Source organism: Trachymyrmex cornetzi, unplaced genomic scaffold (genome assembly GCF_001594075.2).
Source record: "Trachymyrmex cornetzi isolate Tcor2-1 unplaced genomic scaffold, Tcor1.1 scaffold220, whole genome shotgun sequence".
Taxonomy (NCBI): domain Eukaryota; kingdom Metazoa; phylum Arthropoda; class Insecta; order Hymenoptera; family Formicidae; genus Trachymyrmex; species Trachymyrmex cornetzi.
In genome coordinates, this window is record NW_017296848.1 from 361,888 (window position 1) to 384,587 (window position 22,700).

The 22,700-nt window shown below is 32.8% G+C and overlaps 1 protein-coding gene across 3 annotated transcripts in view; it reads left to right on the forward strand.

Moving 5' to 3' along the window:
* The window catches only part of Rgl (Ral guanine nucleotide dissociation stimulator-like), a 46,979-nt gene that overhangs the window by 18,781 nt on the left and 5,498 nt on the right, over positions 1-22,700 (forward strand). For 2 of the 3 annotated variants that reach the window (XM_018505932.1, XM_018505933.1), the window contains exons 3-4: positions 20,078-20,182; positions 21,338-21,758. In XM_018505932.1, coding sequence (XP_018361434.1) covers positions 20,078-20,182; positions 21,338-21,758 — 526 coding nt within the window. Of the gene's footprint in view, positions 1-313; positions 432-10,956; positions 11,556-20,077; positions 20,183-21,337; positions 21,759-22,700 lie in introns of those variants that run through there. The other variant, XM_018505931.1, reaches the window with a different exon arrangement.

The window sequence follows — 22,700 nt, forward strand, 5'->3', positions numbered from 1 at the left end:
TACTTATTTAAATAACTTTTGATCCAGATAGTCAATTGTTTCTATTTTTTTTTGTATTATTATTAAATAAAATTTAGAATAGTCTGTAATTTTTTCAAGTGTGGTTCTTAACATATTGCATTTGCCTTACAATCTCCTTAACATAGACCGGCTTCGAAATCGATCGTTTAAGCGCACCTCTCGCTACCTTCCGGCCTCGGTGGCCTCGGTGCCCGCACGGTACGTTCCTGCCGTGGACGCCGTAGCGTGGCGGCATGGTCAGTGCATCCTCGAGTTCGCCGGGTCGGGGCGACGCGTCAGTCGGCGTCGGGACGGCGTGCAGTGCGGTCATTCCGATCACCTCCCGAGAACCGGTCGCGCGCGTCACGTTATCGGCATCGTCAGGTGATCCGCGCGCGCGGTGACAGTGCACCTGGCCCAGCCTGTCGCAGGTAACAAAATCCGGAGCAGCTGCTGCTCCGCCGCGGCGATTTTTCGTGCGAGTCACTTCGTCGTACAGTCGATCGTCGATGATTAAGAGAACAGTGGTGATTAAGAGACGCTGATATCATCGCGGGCGTGTTTGCGTTTGCAGTTGCGAAGGACGGATCGTTCTGCGAGAGGATAAAGGACGATCTCGCTGAGAGATTCTGCGTTAATTGACCGATCTGTGCATCGCTAGTTCCGCCTATCCGCCAACATTTTCTGGCCGGCGATTAATTTACGCAGTTTTTTAAACTTGGCTCCACTTTGACCTTTTCGAAGATTGAATTTAATTTCTCGAATCCTGGCTGAGGTGACATTTCTCATAATATAAATTCTTTACAGTGTTTTAAAGATGTTTGTTAGCGTTATTAAATTGCTTGTCAATTCAATTTCTGATGTTTTTACTTCAGCTTCAGTTTATAATTGCATTTCAAGTTCCAAATCCAGCAATAAACGGCGCGTATGGCAACGTTTATGCAACTGGAAAATGTATCGACATATATAAATATTATTAGGCATTAAGGTTTAATCCAGACTGTATATTTGGCCTTTCTTTGAAATCTTTACTTCTTCAAAGCTCTTTACTGATTTGATTTATTAATTTCTCTAAGTTTGTCATGTTAAATGAAATTATTCAAGCCTATCGCGATTTCAAGGAAGAATCGTTTAGAGGAAGGCAGCAATTATTGAAAACTACCGCGGATATAAATATATAAATATTAATTGAATAATATATCAGTCTGTGATATAAATGCTTTGGTTTCCTGGAAAAGATCGCACTTTTCATTTGCAATTCATTCCAATCACGCGTTGGAGCACGTACGCTTTGTCCGTGTCCGTAATCGATCCAGGTGCATAATGATGATTCATAACATTCAGGGAGGTAAGCGAGAATAATTGTGATCCACATTTAACTCCAGTTTTCTTTATGATAATACGCAACGCGTTTCCGTGAAAACGGAAATTACTCCGTTCTCGCGGAACGATCGATACTCTAATTGCCAGCGAAACATTGTTGTCCCTGCTTCACATCGTGTTATACTTTAATGGCTTCACGTTGTAAAACTTTTAGTCACGATTTTTTACTTAAATTGCTACGCTCTATAAGAGTCCAAAATCTGTTTCATCAGTGGGAAAAATAATACATACGCGGAAAGAATGAGTTTGTTGAAGTATCTAAAAATTTAGCTACAGCAAGTGCAAAAAGTATTCGTGTACATTAATTAGCATTTTAGTAATAAAGAAAAAATAAATTGTACATTCAAAATTATTTTACCTACAAAGAAATGTAATAATTAAATAAAATGTTATCTTAAAAATAAGCGGAAATGAAAAGTCTTATTATTTAATTTCTAAGATCACGAACACGAACCTCTTTTGTTTATATTAGGACAAAATGTACTCATTATATAAAATTTTTAATTAACGTTTCTTTTTTAAAAATAAAACTTTCTAAATAAAAATTTTTTCGATACGAATAAGATACAGATTTGAAAATAATTGTGAACTATTAAAATAATGACTTAGAACGCTCAAACTAGTTGCTAGAATGTTAAAACTTTTTGCAGCATTGATCATTATGCTTGAATTTCCCACATAATTATTTTTAGATCTGTGTGTATGTGTGTGTGTCTACTTTAATTTTTAAATATGTTTCAACATAATTAGCAATATTTCAACAAAATTATACTTTTCGTGTATTATTGAAATACGTAATGACGAATTTTTTATCGATGAAATTAATAACAAAAATGAATTATTATCTATAATTAACAATGAGTGTAAATCGACGTGTATTTAATACAGAAAGATTAAAAAATGAGAACCTTGAGTTAAGAGTTACTTTCCGGAATCACAAAGATAATCTTCGTTTTGCAACGTTGCGAATAATAAAATAGTCTTTAGAAACTTTTACAGTGCCATTGTCCTTGATGGTAAGGCTGCTTCTTCAATATAAAAATAATTTTACGAGAGCGGCCTACTTGGTTTTTGCTTTATGTCAAATTTTAGTGAGCTCTTCGCACGTATGTTCCGCTATAAATTTATAAAATCTTTATTCGCTGAATTGTATGAATATCCGTGCAAAATTATTCCCTTACTCTCTTGATTCTTTATTCTCTTAACATCGATGGCTGTCTCACTCGGTCGACGTTCAACGTAATCATTTGAATATCATTTCCGCTTTTGATTTCACGGCTATTTCAAGATGCATCTCAGAGTATTTCCCCTATTCGAGGTTGTAATAATTTTATTTGACAATTTTAATAATCAAAGTTTTTATAGATTTATATATATATAAAAGCTTTTTGTATCTTGTAATTCAAACAATAAGATTGATTATCAATGTTAGTATTTGAAATACAAAATACAAAATACTTTCATAATCTTTTGTTAATACTGAAATATAAAATACAAAATACTTTTATATGTTCCCGTGAAATACAAAATACAAAATATTTTCATGTACCCCGAACAAACACAAAATACAAAATATAATTGTCTTACTAACTTACTGTTTTTCAAATAAAAGTATTTCAAATACATGTCCAGCCCTGAATATTAGGCACTTATATTTCTATCTTTTATCTGGAATTCTTTTACTTACATTGTTATACTAGCGTTATACATCAGTTTAAAGGATTCTTGAAACAAAGGATTATTTACAGCAAATGCCATAAATCCATTTTTCAAAGCCAAAACTTTAATTAATGATTAATAAGATGTCTAATATTTTTGGCTGCGTTTTGTACATTTTTTTTCTAAAAATTTCATACAATTTTTATATGTTAGCACTTCTTCAGTGCTAAATAAAGTTGCATGGCATCGAGGTGGAAAATTACACGGCAGAAATATTTCTATCCATTTGGCCTGGATGTAGAAGCACCTTGAAAGACTCTAACCAGTTATTGTTGAGCCGTGCGAGTATACATATTATACGTGCGTGTACGTGCGTACACGTTCACGTGCAAGCGTTTCGCGTATCAACGTAACGTATGACTAACCGAGTAACCTATTAGTTGGGTATTTGATTCGCTGACACTATTATTCCCTTCAGTTTTGACTGAGACAGACATGCGATTTGCATTACCGTTAATTTTCTTATTACAATCTAACGAAGAGTCAACACTTTTCAGACAATATTTACTCAAATAAAGAAATTGTACACGAAAAAATGATGTATTCTCTTCAAAACTTTTAGAGTGAATCTCACTCTGAAGGGTGGAATTCCACTCTTAAAGATTGAAAACTGAGCTGGTCTTTTTCAAGAGGGCTCAATTTTCTCTTTTCGGAGTAAGATTCTACTCCAAAGAATTTAGAGACAGCCAACAGCAGTCTAATAAAAATAATCTTGTTTAATTGATAACAATATTAATGAAACAAATAAGTTGATATGAATTTAATAACATTTTATTAAAATAAGAGCATATTTCTTTAATTAATATTGTCATTAACAAGATTATTTTCAACTAAACTGTTACCGCTAATGCTTTTAATATTTTCTTTATAGCATCAATTATACAGCTGATTAATAATTATTCAAAACGAAATTACTGAGAGAAAAATTTCTGATATTTCACGACTATAATTGTATATAAAAAATTATAGTTATTATTGCTAGTAATAGTAATCTCATACGTATAGTTCTCTCAAACATGAAAAAATTGTACTGTAAGTTATGATAATTTCAAATATTAATATAATAAAATATCAAGATAAAAAAATAAAATAAACATTTTTATTTAGTAAGTGCAATTGTAAACAGTGAATATAATTATTTTCTTAACTTTGCTTATTATTTAATAATAACTTAAAAATAAAAAATATGTTAAGAATTAAAGATTTCTAAGCAGTGTGTGGCATATATTTATAGCACAATTGACTATATTTGCATGGTTAAAACTACTATAAATATATAGTTACATATAGTTTATTTAAATTTTATATAAATATATAGTTTCCCAAAAATGATCATGAATTACGATATTACAACAATTTTTTTTCTCTCAGAGCATATTTGCCATTTTTTCATACAATATAACATCGAGTAGACGTGTCTTTACTACTATCATTAATTTCATCGAATTAATCTTCGCAAGAGTAAATATTCGCAGTTTACGGTAGAAAGATGTTTACTAACGTTCACAAAATATTCCCACAGCGCTTTCGCCGAAAATCGATAGCTCATAGCACCGGAGAGTAATTCCGTGGTCCATGCACTATGCACGCACAAAGGGACGGGCGTAATTATTATAGATGGCGAGTTTATGGCACAGAGAGCGCGCATGGAAACCGGAGCAATTAGGATCCTCTATTGCGGATGAAGGGTTTTACATGAGTGCCATTAAAGTCGCTAAATGACACGGGAGCGAGAGATGCGAGAGGTGCTTAAACGTAGGTTAAGCACTTCCTGGCTGCCTCCCGCCGAACGAGCCGCTGCCTCCCTTTATGGACAATACCTGTGTTGCATAATGCATTCTGATTATATCTCCTCCCGGGAGTGTGTCACATCGAGAGATACGAGATCCCTGATAACACCAGTTAGATTGGCTCCATGATCTCGTGACGTACGTCACTGTCAGGATCTGTCCATTGTGAAAAGAAAAATACGATATTTTTCGCGTTGGTAAAAAAAATGAAGATCTTTAAATTCTGAATTTACTGAAAAGTCAACTTTCCTGAGCTAATTTCATGGCTCATTCTTTAAAGATCTTCATTTGCCTGTTACGTCAATTAACGCCACTAACGAAGAAGGAAAGTCGTACAGAGTTGAGAAACTTCCTCAGAATTATTAGCTTCACCGTTTTGAATAATTTGAATGTAGAAAATAATTTCAATCATTTGCAACATGATGTAGTGAAACTTCTAAGCGCATTTTTTACTAATAAATATTTTTATAAAACTTGAAAAAATTTCATACATTAATTAATTTAAAGAAATCAACGTGTCAAAAAGAAAGACTCGATTTTCATTTTTCATCCAGAAGCAATTATTAGAGGACGCGAGACAATTTGGAAAGTTTGCTCTTAATTGAGTTCTTAATTGAGGAATTAAATACGAGATAAAATTTCATATAAAAGCAGACATGATAAAAAAAATATGGTTCAAGAAAATAATATCGCGCAGTTATTTTTTATACGAAAAGAACGGTTTTGCTGAAGTATCTAAAAATTTACCTCGATACAGATCTGAAAATAATTTTGTCGAGTCATCAAAATAATTATCTAGAACATTAAAATTGATTGCTACAATATCAAAATTTTTTCTAGCATTGTTTATATCGTTTCCTCGTAATTATTTTGATGGTCCAGCAAAATTATTTATAGACCTTAGTTAAATTTTTGGATACTTCAGTAAAATCTTTCTTTTTGCGTACAAAAAAATAATGATAAAATGCATATATGATTTGAAAGAATTCGTTTAATTTAGGAATTAAATACGAGATAAAATTTGCGTAGAAAAAACGTGTTAAGAAAATTATATTCAAAAGAGTAATATTGATCGATCTCGAAATGACGAATTTGAAAGAGTTTGCTTTTAATTAAACACGAGAAAATTAATCACTGTCGCGTGTACTCGATCACGTTTCCAAAAGGGTTAAGATTGCGATACATACGCCCGTTGGTCTCTCGTGTCATGCCGCGACGGGGCGTTCGTTTTATCATTCGAGCGAGGCGTCGACGGGCACCGACACTTTTATCATTCCGCGTAATATTCTACTGAATGCGTCGTAGGGCCATCGTATCGTGACGTTCGTTACATTCGCCCAGCTAACGAAATCCAATCGCGAGCGATAATCGAATTTCAACGATCGAGCTCGTTCGCGAGGAACGAGCTCGTCCCAATTGCCACTCGACGACGTGTGTATTCTCTTTCGTCGATTCTCCGTTATATTCCTGGCAATTATGATCGAAAATCCGTCTCGTTTTTTGGTACATTGAGAGAAAAAATGTAAAATGTAAATGTAAAAATTGTCATTATTTAACTATATTTTATAGTCATGTTTGGCGTCAACTATATCTTTTTTTTTTTTATAGAATTGTAAATGTAATTATACTGTGCGATAAAATGACTTTTTCACATCCTGGAACGAGATTAGTTATTTTTTAAGCAGATTTTTGGATGCTGAATATGAATGCGTTTATTAAATCACATTACAATTTTGAGAAATTTGCAGTTTAATTTGCAAAAGGGAGGACAAATTTTGTCATATTATAATGACGATGTATGACGTAGAGTGGAGAAGTTTTATTGCAATCAAAATTAAGTATATTACGACTTTCAGCTTTTAAAAGGAAAGTTTTTAGTGTCGACTACAGTTAATAAAACATTCATAGTTAAATAAAAGATAAGTTTAAAAAGAGATTAAATAATAAATAAGAAAAACTGTGAACTAAGTCGACGATTTAACAAATAGCAAAATGATAATTTAACAATTTCAAAATTAACAAATTCAAAATTTAATATGGCGGATTAAACTTGAAAAATGTCGGGATTATTATAAAATGTAGAGGTGTCTTCCATGATTTTGAATTTATCAGTTTGACATCGGATTTGTATACAGCGACCTTAAACCTTTATGTTTAATTAAAAATAATTAAAAGTTATTTGATAAATCGTCCTATGTCACTTTTTCACAATAAATCTCATATTTAACCATAAATATCTTATTAAACATAATTGATACTAAAAAAATAATTTTGAAAATGTTAACAAGCTTAATTTTAATTGCAATAAAACTTCTCCAGCACGTCACATTGTAGTTATAATATAATAAAATACGTAAAAATAGTTCTCTTTTACAACTTTAAATTTCTCAAAATTGTGACGTGACAATTTGGAAGCTGAGTTCATATTCAACGTCAAAAAAACTATGGGAAATAACTAGTAGTGTTTTTTCTGTCGAACAGTGTTATTATTACTAACATCATACAGCAGCCTTGGCTATAAGTACTCTTAATTAGTTGCACCTTCTTGGAAAAGATGATATAATAAAATTCAAAGGAAAACTAACAAGGTGTTAAAATTATTGTAAAAATAAATTTTAGTTTTCAATAAAAAAAAACCTTCAATTTATTTTTCGTTAGATATCAAACGTTTATGTGAATTTGTGGAAATGCTTTATACTTTTTGCCAAGATTGTAACAGTAATAACGAGAAAAATGAGTTGACCCAACTCTTAACCATAACAACCATAATTATTTCATCATGTAATTAGAGCCATAAATACCAAACCCTTTTTTCTCAATGCAAGAGAATAACATTCCGCAAGGACGTTTCCCGGACGTTTTGACGTTGCACTCGTGGGAGAGCATTCTGAAAAAACTGACTCTGAATTCTTTAGCAAGTAGAGGAGGTATTCTGGAATCTTTTTCTCCAAAGAGAGCAAAAATATGCCAGGAATATTGAGAGAGAGAGAGAGAGAGAGAGAGAGTGTGTGTGTGTGTGTGTGTGTGTAAAGACTTCTGGATACATTATATTCTAAAGATAGAAAGAAGCATATTTCTGAAATGATTGCGCACTCCTTAATGCATAATAACGTGCTTTTGCCTCCCCATGCAGACCAGATTATTCTAAACAACGCGCCCCAAGAATACTTCTCTCCTGAGAATAAAAATCGGGTGTAAAAATATTTTCTCTCTCATCTCGTGTTCTATTCCAGCAATCCTCCGTTGGTTCTGGAATGTTAAGTCAGGAATCTCGTGTTCCCTTCCCATGAAATATCATTCCCGCTCGCGATCGTGGTGATTAATTCGCGAAATGAAGATTACTGTCCATTAATGAAATTGAACGTAACGATGACATAACAAATTGATAATCGACAAGATGAGTCATGTTTTCACGTGGTGAGATTCTAAATACATTTGATCTTTTGATACTAATTGTAAGATGATATTATGCAGAAAAATTTGTCAAAAATCGTTCCATCTGACGAGAGAAATACAATGCTTTAGCTATAAATACAAAACATTTCCACAAAATCGATATAATAAACGTTCTATTCTATTTGATTGGAACAGAAGTTCATAGCGTTACGAATTTCAAAATTCAAGCAACTAATTTTGTTAAAAATGAACAAATTTAAATTCGAAAAAAAAGGTTTTAAAGCTTAAAATCTCTACTTTCGAAAAGTCATGATGTTTTTTGAGTTTCTGTGGATTTGATAATTTTTATATATCTAGAAAAGTACGAGTTGAACAAAATGGGAAATTTTCTTCTCACTTTGTGAGCCTGTCACGTGTCTAAAAAAAAAGAAACACCGCACAATTTTTTACTTTCTATCGTGAAAGTTTAAAGTTTTCCCTACAAAATCATTTTTTTGTATGTTTCTAAGATTTTTTGTTACTGATTTTTAAAAATCGTTTATAATTCCGTTAAATATTATTGTGTAGCAATTCAAGAAACAGATTTTGAAAGCTGAAACTTATCGAATGATATAATTAATTATCAAATTACAAAAAAATATATAGATATGATACAAATAAAGTAGCGCTAAGAACTTTGGTTCTAACTCAATAAAAAAATAAATTAAAAAATTTTATTAAAAAATTATATTTATTTTGATAATAATTTTAATATTTTGTTAGTTTTTGTCTAGCTCATATTACCACCTTTTCCAAGGAAATGCAATAAATTGAGATTGCTTTATACTTATAACGAAGGCTGTATTTGAAGTATAAACAATTGAGACAGAGAACTGCTATCACAATGTAATTAATTCTCTCTATTAAATCATAAATGAACGATATGCAACTCTTGTTGCATAATTGAGTCACCACTTTCAATTATTATTCATCTTGCTGTCATTTTCATTATTAAATCGAACAACGTGAAATTAAACGCGGTAAAACTGGATATTATAGGTTCTTGCTTTGCGAGAGAACTTCTGCCTTCGTTTTGGTAAAATAACATTTAACGCGCCGTGCCCTTTAGCACTTTGCATATGTGCTGCCCTTTAGCTGCGAAAGGCGAAAGAGGTAGTAAAGTCGAGCTTACGCAACCCCATCCTTTATTCAAAATACATAGTGCCCTGGGGTTGCGTAGCCCACGCGATGAACATGATACGCGTACCGGAAGTAGGTACATACACTCACGTGACCTACGACCTTTCAGAGCTAATTACTTGTCAAGCTATTGAAGCATCCGGGGGCGTCTCGTTCTTGTTAGTTTCCCGAAATAGAGTGTATCGGGTTCGTTTGTTTGTCTTCGCAGTTAGTCAGGTTGTAAGACAGGTGTGATACAACAATCGATTCTCGATAAGCGTAAACGTACTGTTGTGCATCGCCTCAGGGCTGCGATAATGGATGCGCGATCAATGCGAAATGGATGTTCAAATTAGATTTCAAATTTATGCTACTCTGAAATATAATCTCCCCAAATACATTATATTATTAGTAATATTTAAAAAAGGTAAAAAATTGAAATCTCTTTAATACAACTTTAATGGAATGTAATTAAAACCTTTAAAATTTACATGAAAATTTCGTTAATGTTTCTGTCTCCGGATGAATAGAAATTGGCAATATTGGGAGCTGAATTTAAATTGATATAAATATGAAGGATGAGAGTGACTTAAATAAATTTAGATTTATTTTTGAAAACGCACGTATACGCAACGATTTACGTAAAAGTGTCCAGTTTTAAAATAGTTCCAGATAAAAACAATTCTTCAATCGATTGAATGAAATATTTCAAAATAAATCCATAAAATTAACTCGAAAGGGGATGTCAATTTAAAATTCAAATTCATACTGTAAAATAATCTTTATAAAAAAGTATTATTATTAATATTTAAAAAAATTGAAAATTAAAATTTCTTTAATGTAGCTTGAAACAATACGATACGAATTCTATAATGTAATTTTAATGAGATGTAATTAAAACATAATTTATATTAAAATCTCATTTATCTCTTTCGCCAGTTGAATAAAAATTAATATTATGGAATAAATTTATACAAATTATGAAGGATAGGTGAATGTAAATAGAATAAGATTTATTTCTGAAAATATACAACAAGGATCTAGATATTTATGTATACGCTGAGAAAAAAACATAGTCAATTTTAATAAATATTTAGTTCAATAACTAAACATTTATTTACCGTAAATAAATATTCATTCAGTAAAAAGAATGATTGTTAAATCAAATTAATGTTTCTTGTATCAAATAAATATGTCTTTATATTTAATAAATCTTTAGTTGGCAGTACTCAACTGAATATTTATTAAAATTGACTGTATTCTTTCTCAGTGTACCTACTTAGAATAAATATATAATACAAACAGTTGATAATGAATAAACTTTAACATCATAGCGTTCTAAGATCACGACGATCTCGCGGAATACTAGCTCTCGTTATTAATCTCCAGCGCTCGTAAATAACGACGAGCGTCGTGAAATAACGACAAAGTGACTCCGCGAACTTCTCAGGCAGCTGAGCAAACAGTAAGTTGCCCGTCGTCCTCAACCGATCGAAATCTCAAACTTCAGCCGCAGCTGTCGAACGTCGGAAATCCATATCGACCTGGTGCCATGATACGCCCCTGCATCCCGAGCGGGCTATCGCGTGTGAACATCAACGTCGTCATCGACATCGAGGCGTGGTGACGCGACGTCGGCCGACGATCTCAGTTCGCCGGCAACGGGCGTCGCGACAGCTCGCGCCGTAACGCGGGAGGAAGTTTGGTCGAAAGAAGAGATTGCTCCCCCGAGAAGAAGAGGGTGGGGTACCAAAGGGGTGCGAAGAGAAGACAAGCAAGAGGACGCGAAGGAGAGGACGAGAGACGGAGACGCGCAACTCCGCGACGAAGGGGGTGACCAAGGAGCACCACCGAGGGGGTGGCAGCGAGGAAAAAAGGGGGCGAGGACGAAGTAGACGGGGGTCGGCGGGTTAAAACACGTGGATGCTGTGGCCGGTGTTGGGGGGGGATGACGGGCTGAGCCCCACAGCGTCGCCCACGCCGGCGGCGACCGGCGCCGTCTCCTCCGCCAAGGGGGTGAATAAACTCACCCCTCTGCTGCTCTGCGCCCCCTGCAAGCCCGGTGGTCACCGGAAGAGCCAGAGCTCCACCCAGTGGTACGTGCAACAGGTAAAGAGACATCGGATGACCGGATGGCATCCTGCTGTTTTGGCCTTTCGTTCGTTCGTTCGTTCGTTTTGCTTCGTTTTCGTTCACGACTCGTATCACGGAGAGAATTTTTTCTTAGAATTTACCCTGAAAATATGACAGCCGTGGGACAACATTGTGTGTATATTTCGAAGAATTTTAATATAAATCTCTCTCATTCATTAATAAAACTACAATAAAGTATAAAATAAGTTTGATCAATTTTACTGAAGTGCATGGTAAAAATCTTGAAAATATCGTATTGCACCACAATCACCATATTTTCAGGGTAAATTTTAAAAGAAAATTCTCTCCGTGTATGTTTGTTTGAAGCGGGAGAGTCCTATGGAGATTAGTAGATGTGCGAAGAGATTATGGGACTATGATAACGATTAATTATCGAGCGCGATAAGATCGATTCTCTTGTTTCTATTCGTGATTTTACACCTATTTGGTTTGTTTCTATTTGATTTGCCAGCACTCTTGTCATTGAGCGAAGCTTGGTGTATGTTCATATGTATGTTCATACGTTATACATATGTATTTCGCATGAAAGGTGTATCGTAATGCTCCCGGTAATACGTTGGTAAACACTCGAGTCGAGCTAGCTTAATCGCGAATTCCTCAACACCGAAAGTGGAGTTCTCGATGTAACGTATGATAAATTATTCGTCGATCGATTCTTTTTACATTAGTCTTATCTACGTGGAAAAAAAGATCTTGTATTTACAGCACTAGTTTAGTTAAAAATAATCTTGTTAGTTTAACAGGAAGACAAATAACATTTTATGAAAGCAGTAGTTTCAAATAGTAAAATAAATTTATATAGTTTATCAAGTATATTTTTAAATAATTTTTTTTATTAAAATTCATCCAGTAATAAAATTTTAGTTTAATGCTTTTTCTGTGAGGTTTGATGTTTAGTTGACAAAAATAGAAATTGCAGAAAGTTTGATGTTTAGTTGAATCTTTTCCTTGATAAGAAATTTGGAGTATGGATAAGAATCAGAGAATGTATTTATCTTTATATTCTTAGTTCTATAATATAACGTATAATGAATTAGTTATTCATTAATCGATTCTTTCATACTGATTTTATTTACATGGAGAAAAAATGATGTTGTATATTTATACGTTTTTATCAAAATTCATCCAGAAATAAATTTTTAATTCAAGGTTTGTTTTGCAAGGTTTGATTCATTAAGATACGAATCGCTCAGAAAGTTTGGTATTTAGTCGAATATTTTTCGATAAGAAATTCGGAGTTCAATCGGAGAATGGACTTATCTTTACGATACACCCAATATGTTTGCATGACTTGCTAAAAATATTGTTTTTGTGATGAGTGAATATTTTTAATTAGACCTTAAGATGCATGAAAAAAAAAAAATGAATGAAAATCTTTTCGTTATGTATGTTTCATCGTCGATGTTTAGACTAGTGCATGCCAAACAAGATTTGTAAGTGTGCAACAGATACATTATTGTAACTATCTCAATCCCCATACCTACCAAACCTTGGGAGCAATGAGTGACATTGATTCCCGGATTAAGCCGCGCATTGATCCTCGTGCGTGTGCCGCACACACGCCAGCTGTTTAACTGAGTAATCAGGGTCAAAATGTCATCGAAACTGTATCGTCTCCCGAGTGAAAAAAAAACGATCCCTTGTGGCAGTTTGATGAGTAAAAATAAAAATTACATTAGCCTCAATCGGCTGAGGAAGTTTTTCCTCGCGAAAATCACTTTTTATCAAAAGAAAACGTCGTCTTTTACGACTACTAGAATCGGAATAAATGTTAGTCAATTTTTTTCGTTGCTATTATTATCCGGATGTGTATATAATTATGTATATTATAATATATATTTATTTAATTCATTAATTTATTTAGTTGATTGCTATTATATGTATTATATTATTGTATATCTCTATTACACATCATATAACTGTATTTTCACTTCAAGCCAAAAGTTTAGAAACACTTAAAAAAACAAAAAGAATTTTTGGAATTACTTATTCAAATATCCATAACAATGTGTTTTTTTATAATAATCTTTTAAATTTAATAATTGTTATTGTAGGATCTGAAGAATTAACGACGTGCTAGGAATCTTCGTCTCATTGAAAGGAATGACGAATACACGACGTTTTTCTGCGAAAAATTCAGAATTGACATCTCTTTAAATATTTAAATAATATCTTTGATAAACGATGTGCGTACGAATATTATATAATATGTATAGTTCAGGCTAAAAGTTTAGAAATATTTTTTCAAAATTGACATTTTTGAGATTACTTATTCAAATACCCAGAACAATGTGTTTTTTTATTGTTAAACTTTTAGCCTGAAGTATACACTGAGAAAAATTTCCAAACTTTATCCGTTCAAAATGTAACAAACAGAATTCATCGGATAGTCCTAAATATACGATCAAAATCTATCGGAAATATCCGTTTGTTACATTTTGAACGGATAAAGTTGGAAATTTTTTTCAGTGTACATATTATAAGATATTCATACGCACATCGTTTATTAAAGAGATTATTTAAATATTTAAAGAGATGTCGATTCTGAATTTTTCGCAGAAAAGCGTCGTGCATTCGTCATTCCTTCCAACGAGACAAAGATTCCTAGTGTAGTTTATAGCAATTCTAAAATGAGAAATGGGAAATTGATCCAGTGATGCAAAGACGGCGCGTCTGTGTTCATCGCGCTTCCCCGTCGCGGTTTCACGGTAGCCTCCGACATGGACTTCGCGAGAAATCCAACGGGAAATAATAGGGATGTATTTCGGGACCCCGCGGGCGGACCGTTGACCCCGGCGGGACATTTATGGGATTCCCCGACGACGCGCCAACCTCGTTCGCCATTCGCGCGCGAATACAGATACACGTCTCGAGCAGTAATCTCGACGTTCCAGAAACGGTGTACTTACAATGGTTTACGGTACTACGACCATTGTCAATTTACTTATAGTCGTACTATATGGTTGTATATCGACACGGTCTCATGAATCTTGCACTCGTTTCGCGACGATCGATCACGAACCGGCGCGAATCGCGTATCTATGGCCGACCGATATATTCAGTCCACTTACACGCCACCCGATATATTAGTCCATTCACGCGCGACTAACATTGAAATTCGGAAACCACCAGGAAGTCGTTGCCGTCGTTCGATCGTGTGCCATCGCCAAAACGTTTCTGTATTTATGAATCCGGGCGTTTATTCTAATTGAAACACACATTCAATCCGCTTTGAAAAGTATCCTGAACCAAAATCATTTTTTATACATTTTTTCAAACCGCTTATAAATAAATGAGTGTTGTTTAATTCAGTTGCTTCTCCTAAGATTTTTGTTTTTGGCTTGTAGTTAAAAAAATTTCTTGTCATAAGTCTTCAAATATATATATTTAATTTTTATTTAGAAAACGTTAAAAATTATCTTTTTTCCATAATATAGTAATAAATATATCGCTTCCTTATGTCACTTCAAAAGTGACATACATAGCTCAAAAATATAGTAAGTTAAGTGAATATTATTCTGTTAATCATTAAAAATGCACGGAGAGAAAAGATTTTGTTAATTTAACAAGCCGCTAATACCCATAAAAAATTTCATTTGTCGATATAGTGGCAACAATGTGTCGAAAACGAATATGATTTGTTACTTTTGATTTGTCGCCCATGGTGATTTTTCTGTCATAGAGATTGATACTAGTCGTTATATTTGTTAGTGACATTGTAAGTTATACTAGCAATATGTTTTGTACCTACAACCAATACACTAGAACAAATGTGATTTGTATGGTAAACCGAATATTGTTTGTTAAATTTGACAAATAGTGAGGAATGATACGCAATAGTAAATGATCGATCCCTTTTCCTAGCAAATCATCACGTTACAAATCATTTTTTATTCTAATAACAAAACTCATTTCTCTGTGTGTGAATCAATTTAACTTCGTTAAAAGTCATTAAAATCGTTACAACTCAAAAAGAATAGTATTTAAAAAAATCATCACAACTCAAAAAGGGTGGTTTTTAAGGGAAAATGACAAAAATGACATATTAAAAAAAAATATATATATATTTTGCCGATATTATTTAATTAGTAAATTTTTTTGTGTCAAATCGAAAAATAATTGTGTCACTTTTGAAGTAAAAGAATGATATATAATTTATACACGTCTTTATTATGAAATTAGATAAGATAAGCGCGGAGAATGTGTGTTTTAAGATGAAAACATTATCCTGCGTGACGTGATCAACGAACGATATACGATATCCATGGGTTTTACTGCCGGAAATGTCCCTAATTACAATTCAACCTCGATCGGGAGATACTCCGTTGCGTTTATACGTCGTTTTATACTTTGCGTAAGGAACAAGCATCGAGGCTCGGCTCGTGCTGTTTGCTGCGGAACAATGGCGAATCGGCATGAGGGAAGCGGCTGTCAAGGACTAGTATACAGGTACGAGGACCTCGAGTCACGCTCGGGTTCCTCCTCTGCGAGCGTCTAATTGCTTGGTCGTTCCGGGGCGTGAGCGGGTGGACTTGGATCCTCGTTTCTTGGGTCTCGGTTGTATCGAGGTGAAATCGACAACTCTGCACGGAGAAAAATATTTGATTGAATTAACTGGAATTGCGGTGGAAAATAAACGATCCAGAATTCTAGTTAAATTTACTAGAATTCTGGTTATTTCAAACAGAATTCTGGTAGATTGGGAATTGGTTATTTCAACTAGAATTCTGGTAGATTTAACCAGAAATCTAGTAAACTTAACCAGAATTCTGGATCATTTATCTTTCTTCAGAATTCCAGTTAATTCAACCAAATATTTTTTTCCGTGTGTCTGTTGGAATTTTTGAAATCAAATATATTAAATGATTCTTAAATTGCGAGAAATTTACTCAAATTTTTGAAAGAGAAATTCATGCCATGAAACACAAACTAAGTAAAAAATATTTAAAAATTATTAATTTACTCGCATTATTATTAATTATTAATGCGAGAAGTTTTCGTTATGATATCTAACTTGGATCAAAATTAATCAGATACAATTTTTTATAAATAAGATTAAGAGAATCTAATTAAAAATTATAAAACAATTCCAACTAATTAATAAATAGATAGAACTTAATTTTAATACGCCGAATAAATAATTTTAGTTAGTTTCACAAATAAAAAAGATATTTTTTTATATTTTAGCGTCCTAATTATAAGAAATTCTTCTTTTTCTTCTCGTTCTTGCATGGCTCTATAGCCCGTTATGAGCCTCGCCACTTTGCTCACAATTTCAAGAAATTATTTTATAATCCATTTAACTTCGTGCCAATATTAATTTGTTTTTATTAAATCTAATCTATACAATTATATTTATATCTATAATAGCTACAATAAAAATATGCAATTCTCTGAGCAGTTAGTTCTGTGAACTATTTTCTTAATTAATACCCCGCGGGAGAGACACTCTTGAGAAAGCGTTCAACAGGAAAAATGAGGGGCATGAGATTTCTACAGATTCTAGTTTCTGTTCTTTTTCCGCGAGACGATCTCTTTTCTCGGAAGCGAGAAAAAACATCGAAGGTAGCAATGACACGCTTCTCTCTTCGCGTCCGGTCTCTCGCCCCTCGCCGGTATTACGTCCTCAATACGGCTTCGATTGTAATCGTTTGTGCCAGTGCGAATACGTACGTCTATCGTGCCGGATTCCACGACATTAAGTCCCCTTTACGGCTTCTAAGACTCGCTTTGTTTACAGCATCTCATGCCATCTCAACGCGAAATAAATGGACACGATAAGCTTTGGTGATCGATCACCTCATAGAAGAAAAACGACAGTGATATCAATGATCAATATCGTTCCCCCTTACTTTAAAGTTCAAAAGTGACACAACACAAATAATTATACTGAAAGAAAAATGTTTGGTATTTGTGACTATACACTGTAAAAAATAAACTGTTAATTTTAACTTAAGGACATTTAGTAAACTTTCTGAGACATAGAAAATCCACTATACGTGTTTAAGTTAAAATTAACATTTTATTTTTTACAATGTAATTGCATAGTAAAATAATTATGGTTCAGAGCTTCATTTTTATGGTTATTACGTTATAATATTAGTAATAAAAATTACATATGACGGTTATCTCAAACGTGAAAAAATTGTACTATAAATTATGATAATTTTAAATATTAATGTAGATATAAATGGTAAATAAAATAAACATTTTTATTCAGTAAATGTAATCGCAGTTACATAACAAATATATTATTTTCTTAAATTCACTTACTATTTATGTGGTAATAATAACTAAAAAATATATTTAGATAAAACTGATGATTTTTAAAAAGTGATTTCAAATTATCATTAATAGCATAATTGATTATATTTGATTGGTTAAAGGTTTACTTTTTTTGTAAAGGCTCATTTAAATTAATTTTTAAACTACGTCAAATTAGTGTTCTATCAAAGTAATTAAATCAACTTTCTAAAGAACTACCTTGTTAAGTGGATTTTAAAATTTGTACTAAACTTCTCAATTTGACGTTAAGCCATAGGGAATAACTAGTTATTTCCTCAATTTGCGAGACAACAAGCGTTTCACAACGAAGATTGCTAATCATATATAGTTTCTTTCCGTGATGATAAGCCAAAACACCTTTTCTAAAGGCTAACTACCTTTAAGGCGAGCGTTATCACATAGATGTTACGTCATCGCGTGAGTGAGCCCGTCTTTATCAAGTTGAAATTAATTATACAGACTGCCTGTGGCTCGACCGACTGTCACTGATAAGTAATACATTTGCATGTATATTTGTATGCGTACACGTACACACGAGTATATGTTTATTATGCATGGACATGAGTCAGCTGATTTCATGATTTATTCATTAAATGAAAAGTCAAGGAAGTTAGTAAGTAGATTTATACTTCTTTTTGTTTTTTACAATTATCTCGTCTGACAAACATATAGATCTTATAAGATCTATGGATAAATATCGCTCAATAGGAACAAGTATGTGGATTCATTTTTTCATTCAAATAGATAAGTAGATTTCACGTGAACAGTCGAGTGGGCATAGATTCTAATCGATATTTCTAATCGATTTTATCTTATAAGTTTCCTTGTAATATATCCATAGATATATGTATTAAAAACTCAACACAGTAGTTATAAAGGTATAATTATTAATTTAATACATTTTATATATAATTTTCAAGAATATCAAGTTTCTAAATTAATTTTTATACAGAACTAAACAAAATACTATCAAAATGAAATATCTTGGATCCAATTTTGGAGATCCGCCTTCAAGAAATTATTTTATTAGAGTATAGATGAAATATCTTTTCAGTAAAACTAACTAAAAGTAGTACAACATCAATGTTATAATTTCACATTCAACAATATAACTGTTACATCCAACATGTGTTATATTACATTTGTATTGTTCAGTGTGGAACTATAATTAATGTTATGTTACTCTTAGTTGGTGGTTATTTATTAGGTTATAATGTTGCGAGAACATAGAACTCCACCATGTATTGCTTGAAACCGCAACATTATATTCATGTACATGTCGATGAATTCTTGTCTACGTAGTTCATGTAAAATACATAAATTCAACCACGTACTTGTTCTCATCAAGCAACATTGATCATATTTCTCATTTCTGCTATTCTATCATGATCTTTACGGTATTTTTGCAATAATTCTGCAGAATGTTTTGCAATGCTTGAATCAAGTTTCTGAAAACAAAGAAACTTTGTAATTATCTGTAATATCTGATTAAATTTTGAAAAGACTAAGATTTTATCGTATCACACATATTTTTATGGTTTGATGCGCACATTTTTATGAATTAATTAAATATTCCGAAGTATTTTCTATCAGAAATCTCTGCATTAGCACACGTAATTATTTTAGATTTAAATATATCAGCTGTTTGAATGAATCGAAAGGTTTTATGAGGAAAATTGAAAATGTAATGAAGCATGTAGTGTGTCAAATTTTCATATTTAATACAATGGAAAGGCAACCTAGGGGATGATTTCGTAGTCAATACAAAATAAAGAATCTGTAAAGATAATTACATAGCAATTAGTTTTAATAATTGATAAATAATATTTTAATTAATGCAACAACGCGATCATATTCACATAAAATTAATATAAAAACTTTACTTTCTCCTTCTAACTGTATTTATATGGAATAATGTGATGTAAAGCCACTAAATGCATGTCAATTTTTCTTGTCACAACAAACAAATTAACTACGGATGAAAAAAATAGAATCATTTTTTTATCTCCAGTTGCTCTGTTTATTTGTTAGGTCGCGACAGGGAGTAGCAAGCACTCCGCTGTGAAATTAGAAATTTAAATCATCCCCTGGTGTGTGGTCCTTCGTTATTTGTTCCTTTATACCGCTTACAGATCCGCTCATTGATACGGACGTTCATGACTAAGTTCGATGTTCGATTTTCTACTTTGCAGCCCACGTGGCGTTTATGGGGCGAGGAAAGAGGCGACGGCGTCATATACACAGTATATCTAAAGAAGGTCCGATACCATCGGCCCACGAGAAGTCTTTCAGCATCGGTGAGCATGATCGAAATATTTTTAGTCAAGATTTTTAGCGTTTAATACTTTTACCAATTTAACTTGTCCTTTTCTTTTAGATTTTTAGTATTTGGTAGTCATTTTTACTCGTTTAATTTGTTCTTCTTTTTAGATCTTAATAATTTTTATTAATTTAATTTAATCAGTTTTAGAGTTCAATTATAATTTTAACTAATTTAATCTTTTTTTTTATCGTAGTTGATTTTTAACGTTTAGTAATTTTTACCAATATAACTTAACTTTTTTTTATTGCGGTTGAATGGAGATCTATTTGTAACTAATATCTTCCATAATTTTTTGATTCAAGAAAGATTCATGGTCTCCTCACTAAAGATTTAGAAATTCAAAGAGCAAGTTTTACTTGCTCTGAAATTTCTAAATTTTTAGCTACTATTTATTTAAAGACTTTTATTTAATCCTAGAACGCTATCGTATGTAAATTTGACATGTAAGTGAGATCGTTGAGCGCTAAGCTGTGTCTTCAATGGTTAGCATGAGGATTTAAATCTACCAGGCTGAAAGCTGAAGCCTAATTGAGTACCATTCTAGTGCCATTCACCAAAGCGGGGACCAAAGCTTTTAAAAATTCAGTCCATTATATATCGGTTTAGACCCCTTTTGGTTGTCAGTATTATAATAAGAAGAAATCACGTGATAAGTGATATCAATTTTTAAGTAGTTTTATTGGATTACATACGCCATATCATTTCAAAATTTGACAGTAATCTTGCTCTGTTTATTAATTTAATAATTAGATTATTTATAAAGGTTTACATTTTCTCTAGTTTTCTTATTTTCTTTAGTTTATAGAGATTATAAATATATATCGTTAATAGTGTAAAGTATTTTACACTTTTATGTGAATTAATGTAACACAAAAATCTTGTGTTACATTAATTAAGAATGATCTATATTCTCGTAAAATTTATATATCAATAGTAATACAGTATCATCAATATCGACAAGCATTCTAGAGTAAAAGGCTTTTATTTAAAGGAATTTGGCACAAAAGCGTTCATACAGCACATTCTAGCAATGTTGCAGCAACGTTGCCGAAATACTCTGCGCTATCGTACGTTTGTTTTCAGTTAATAGTTTCAACATTCAACTAATGCACTCGTTGCGATTCTCCAGGATTCTGACGACGAGATCTCGCACTTGGAATGGGAGACGGTACGAGTGCGTTTCTTGAAGGCCGGCACGGTGCAGCGGCTGGTCGAAAGTCTGGCGAACGACGACGGCGAGCTGGAGTCCACTTACATAAACATCTTCCTGGCGACATACCGGGCGTTCACCAGCCCGCGTGAAGTCCTCGAGTTGCTGCTCGCGCGGTACGACGCTCTGGACGGGACCGCCGGCTGCGAGCAGCACCGCAAAACCCTCGTCCAAGCTCTACACGTCTGGCTGGACGCTTATCTAGGCGACTGGAAGTCACCCCCGAGCCATCCCCTGCTCGCCAGGCTTCTCGAGTTCACGCAGCAGCGTCTTATTGGCTCTGAGCTCGAACTCAAAGCTAAGCACCGACTGCACCGGTTTCAGCGGGAGGATCAGATAGGTAATGTTATTTCACTGGGGCTTGGTGAGTCACGTCGTTCCACCCGTGAACTTTAAACACAAAGAATCGTATAATTGATAAGGCACCGTGAGAAGCTCAAATACAAAGAATGATAATGCGGCGCGGCATTTCCTAAGAACCACATCGGTTTTGGTTAAACTGTGAAAGAAACGGGCATTACGATGCTAATTTGTTGTAATAAAAGTGACGTATTTAGTATGAAATTCGTCAAATCGAATTTTTTAATATCAATCAAATTCTATTAATGTAATATAATCAACTGAGAATAATACAATCTTTTTTATTTTCGTATTTCAAAAATTTTTATATTATATTATATAAAATAAATACATAAAAAAATATAAAAAATTTTTATATTTTTTTATGTATTTATTTTAATACGATGTCCTGCAATATACTGATCATCTATTTAAAACGTGATTTTACACATAATAATAAATTTTTATTTAATAAAATTAGAATAATCCAAAATTAAGCTATCTTGTGATAATTATATATATTCTGTGACAATTCTTCTCATTTATTCCAAAATTTTGTTAAATAAAAATTATTTAATAAAATTATTATTTAAAAATCGTGTTTTAAATTTAGAAATTAAAAACTTGACTTTAAAAAGTAATAAATTTATATTTAATGAAATTGAAATATGCTTCGGAATTGTTCTAAGATAATTATCATAAGATAATTCTCTCTCTAGATTATGTATTCCGATTCCAACAAATAAAAATTTAACGTTTTAAAATCTGTTTCAAATAAATGTCATGTAATACAATATTAAAATAAATGTATAAAAATACAGATAGGTTTTTGAAATATAAAATAAAGTTTTAAATCCGTTGGTTGTATTTAAATAAAGTTCAAATTTATAATAAAAGCTTCCAGTGATTTTCGAAAAGTTAATGACGAGTGAAAAATAGAATC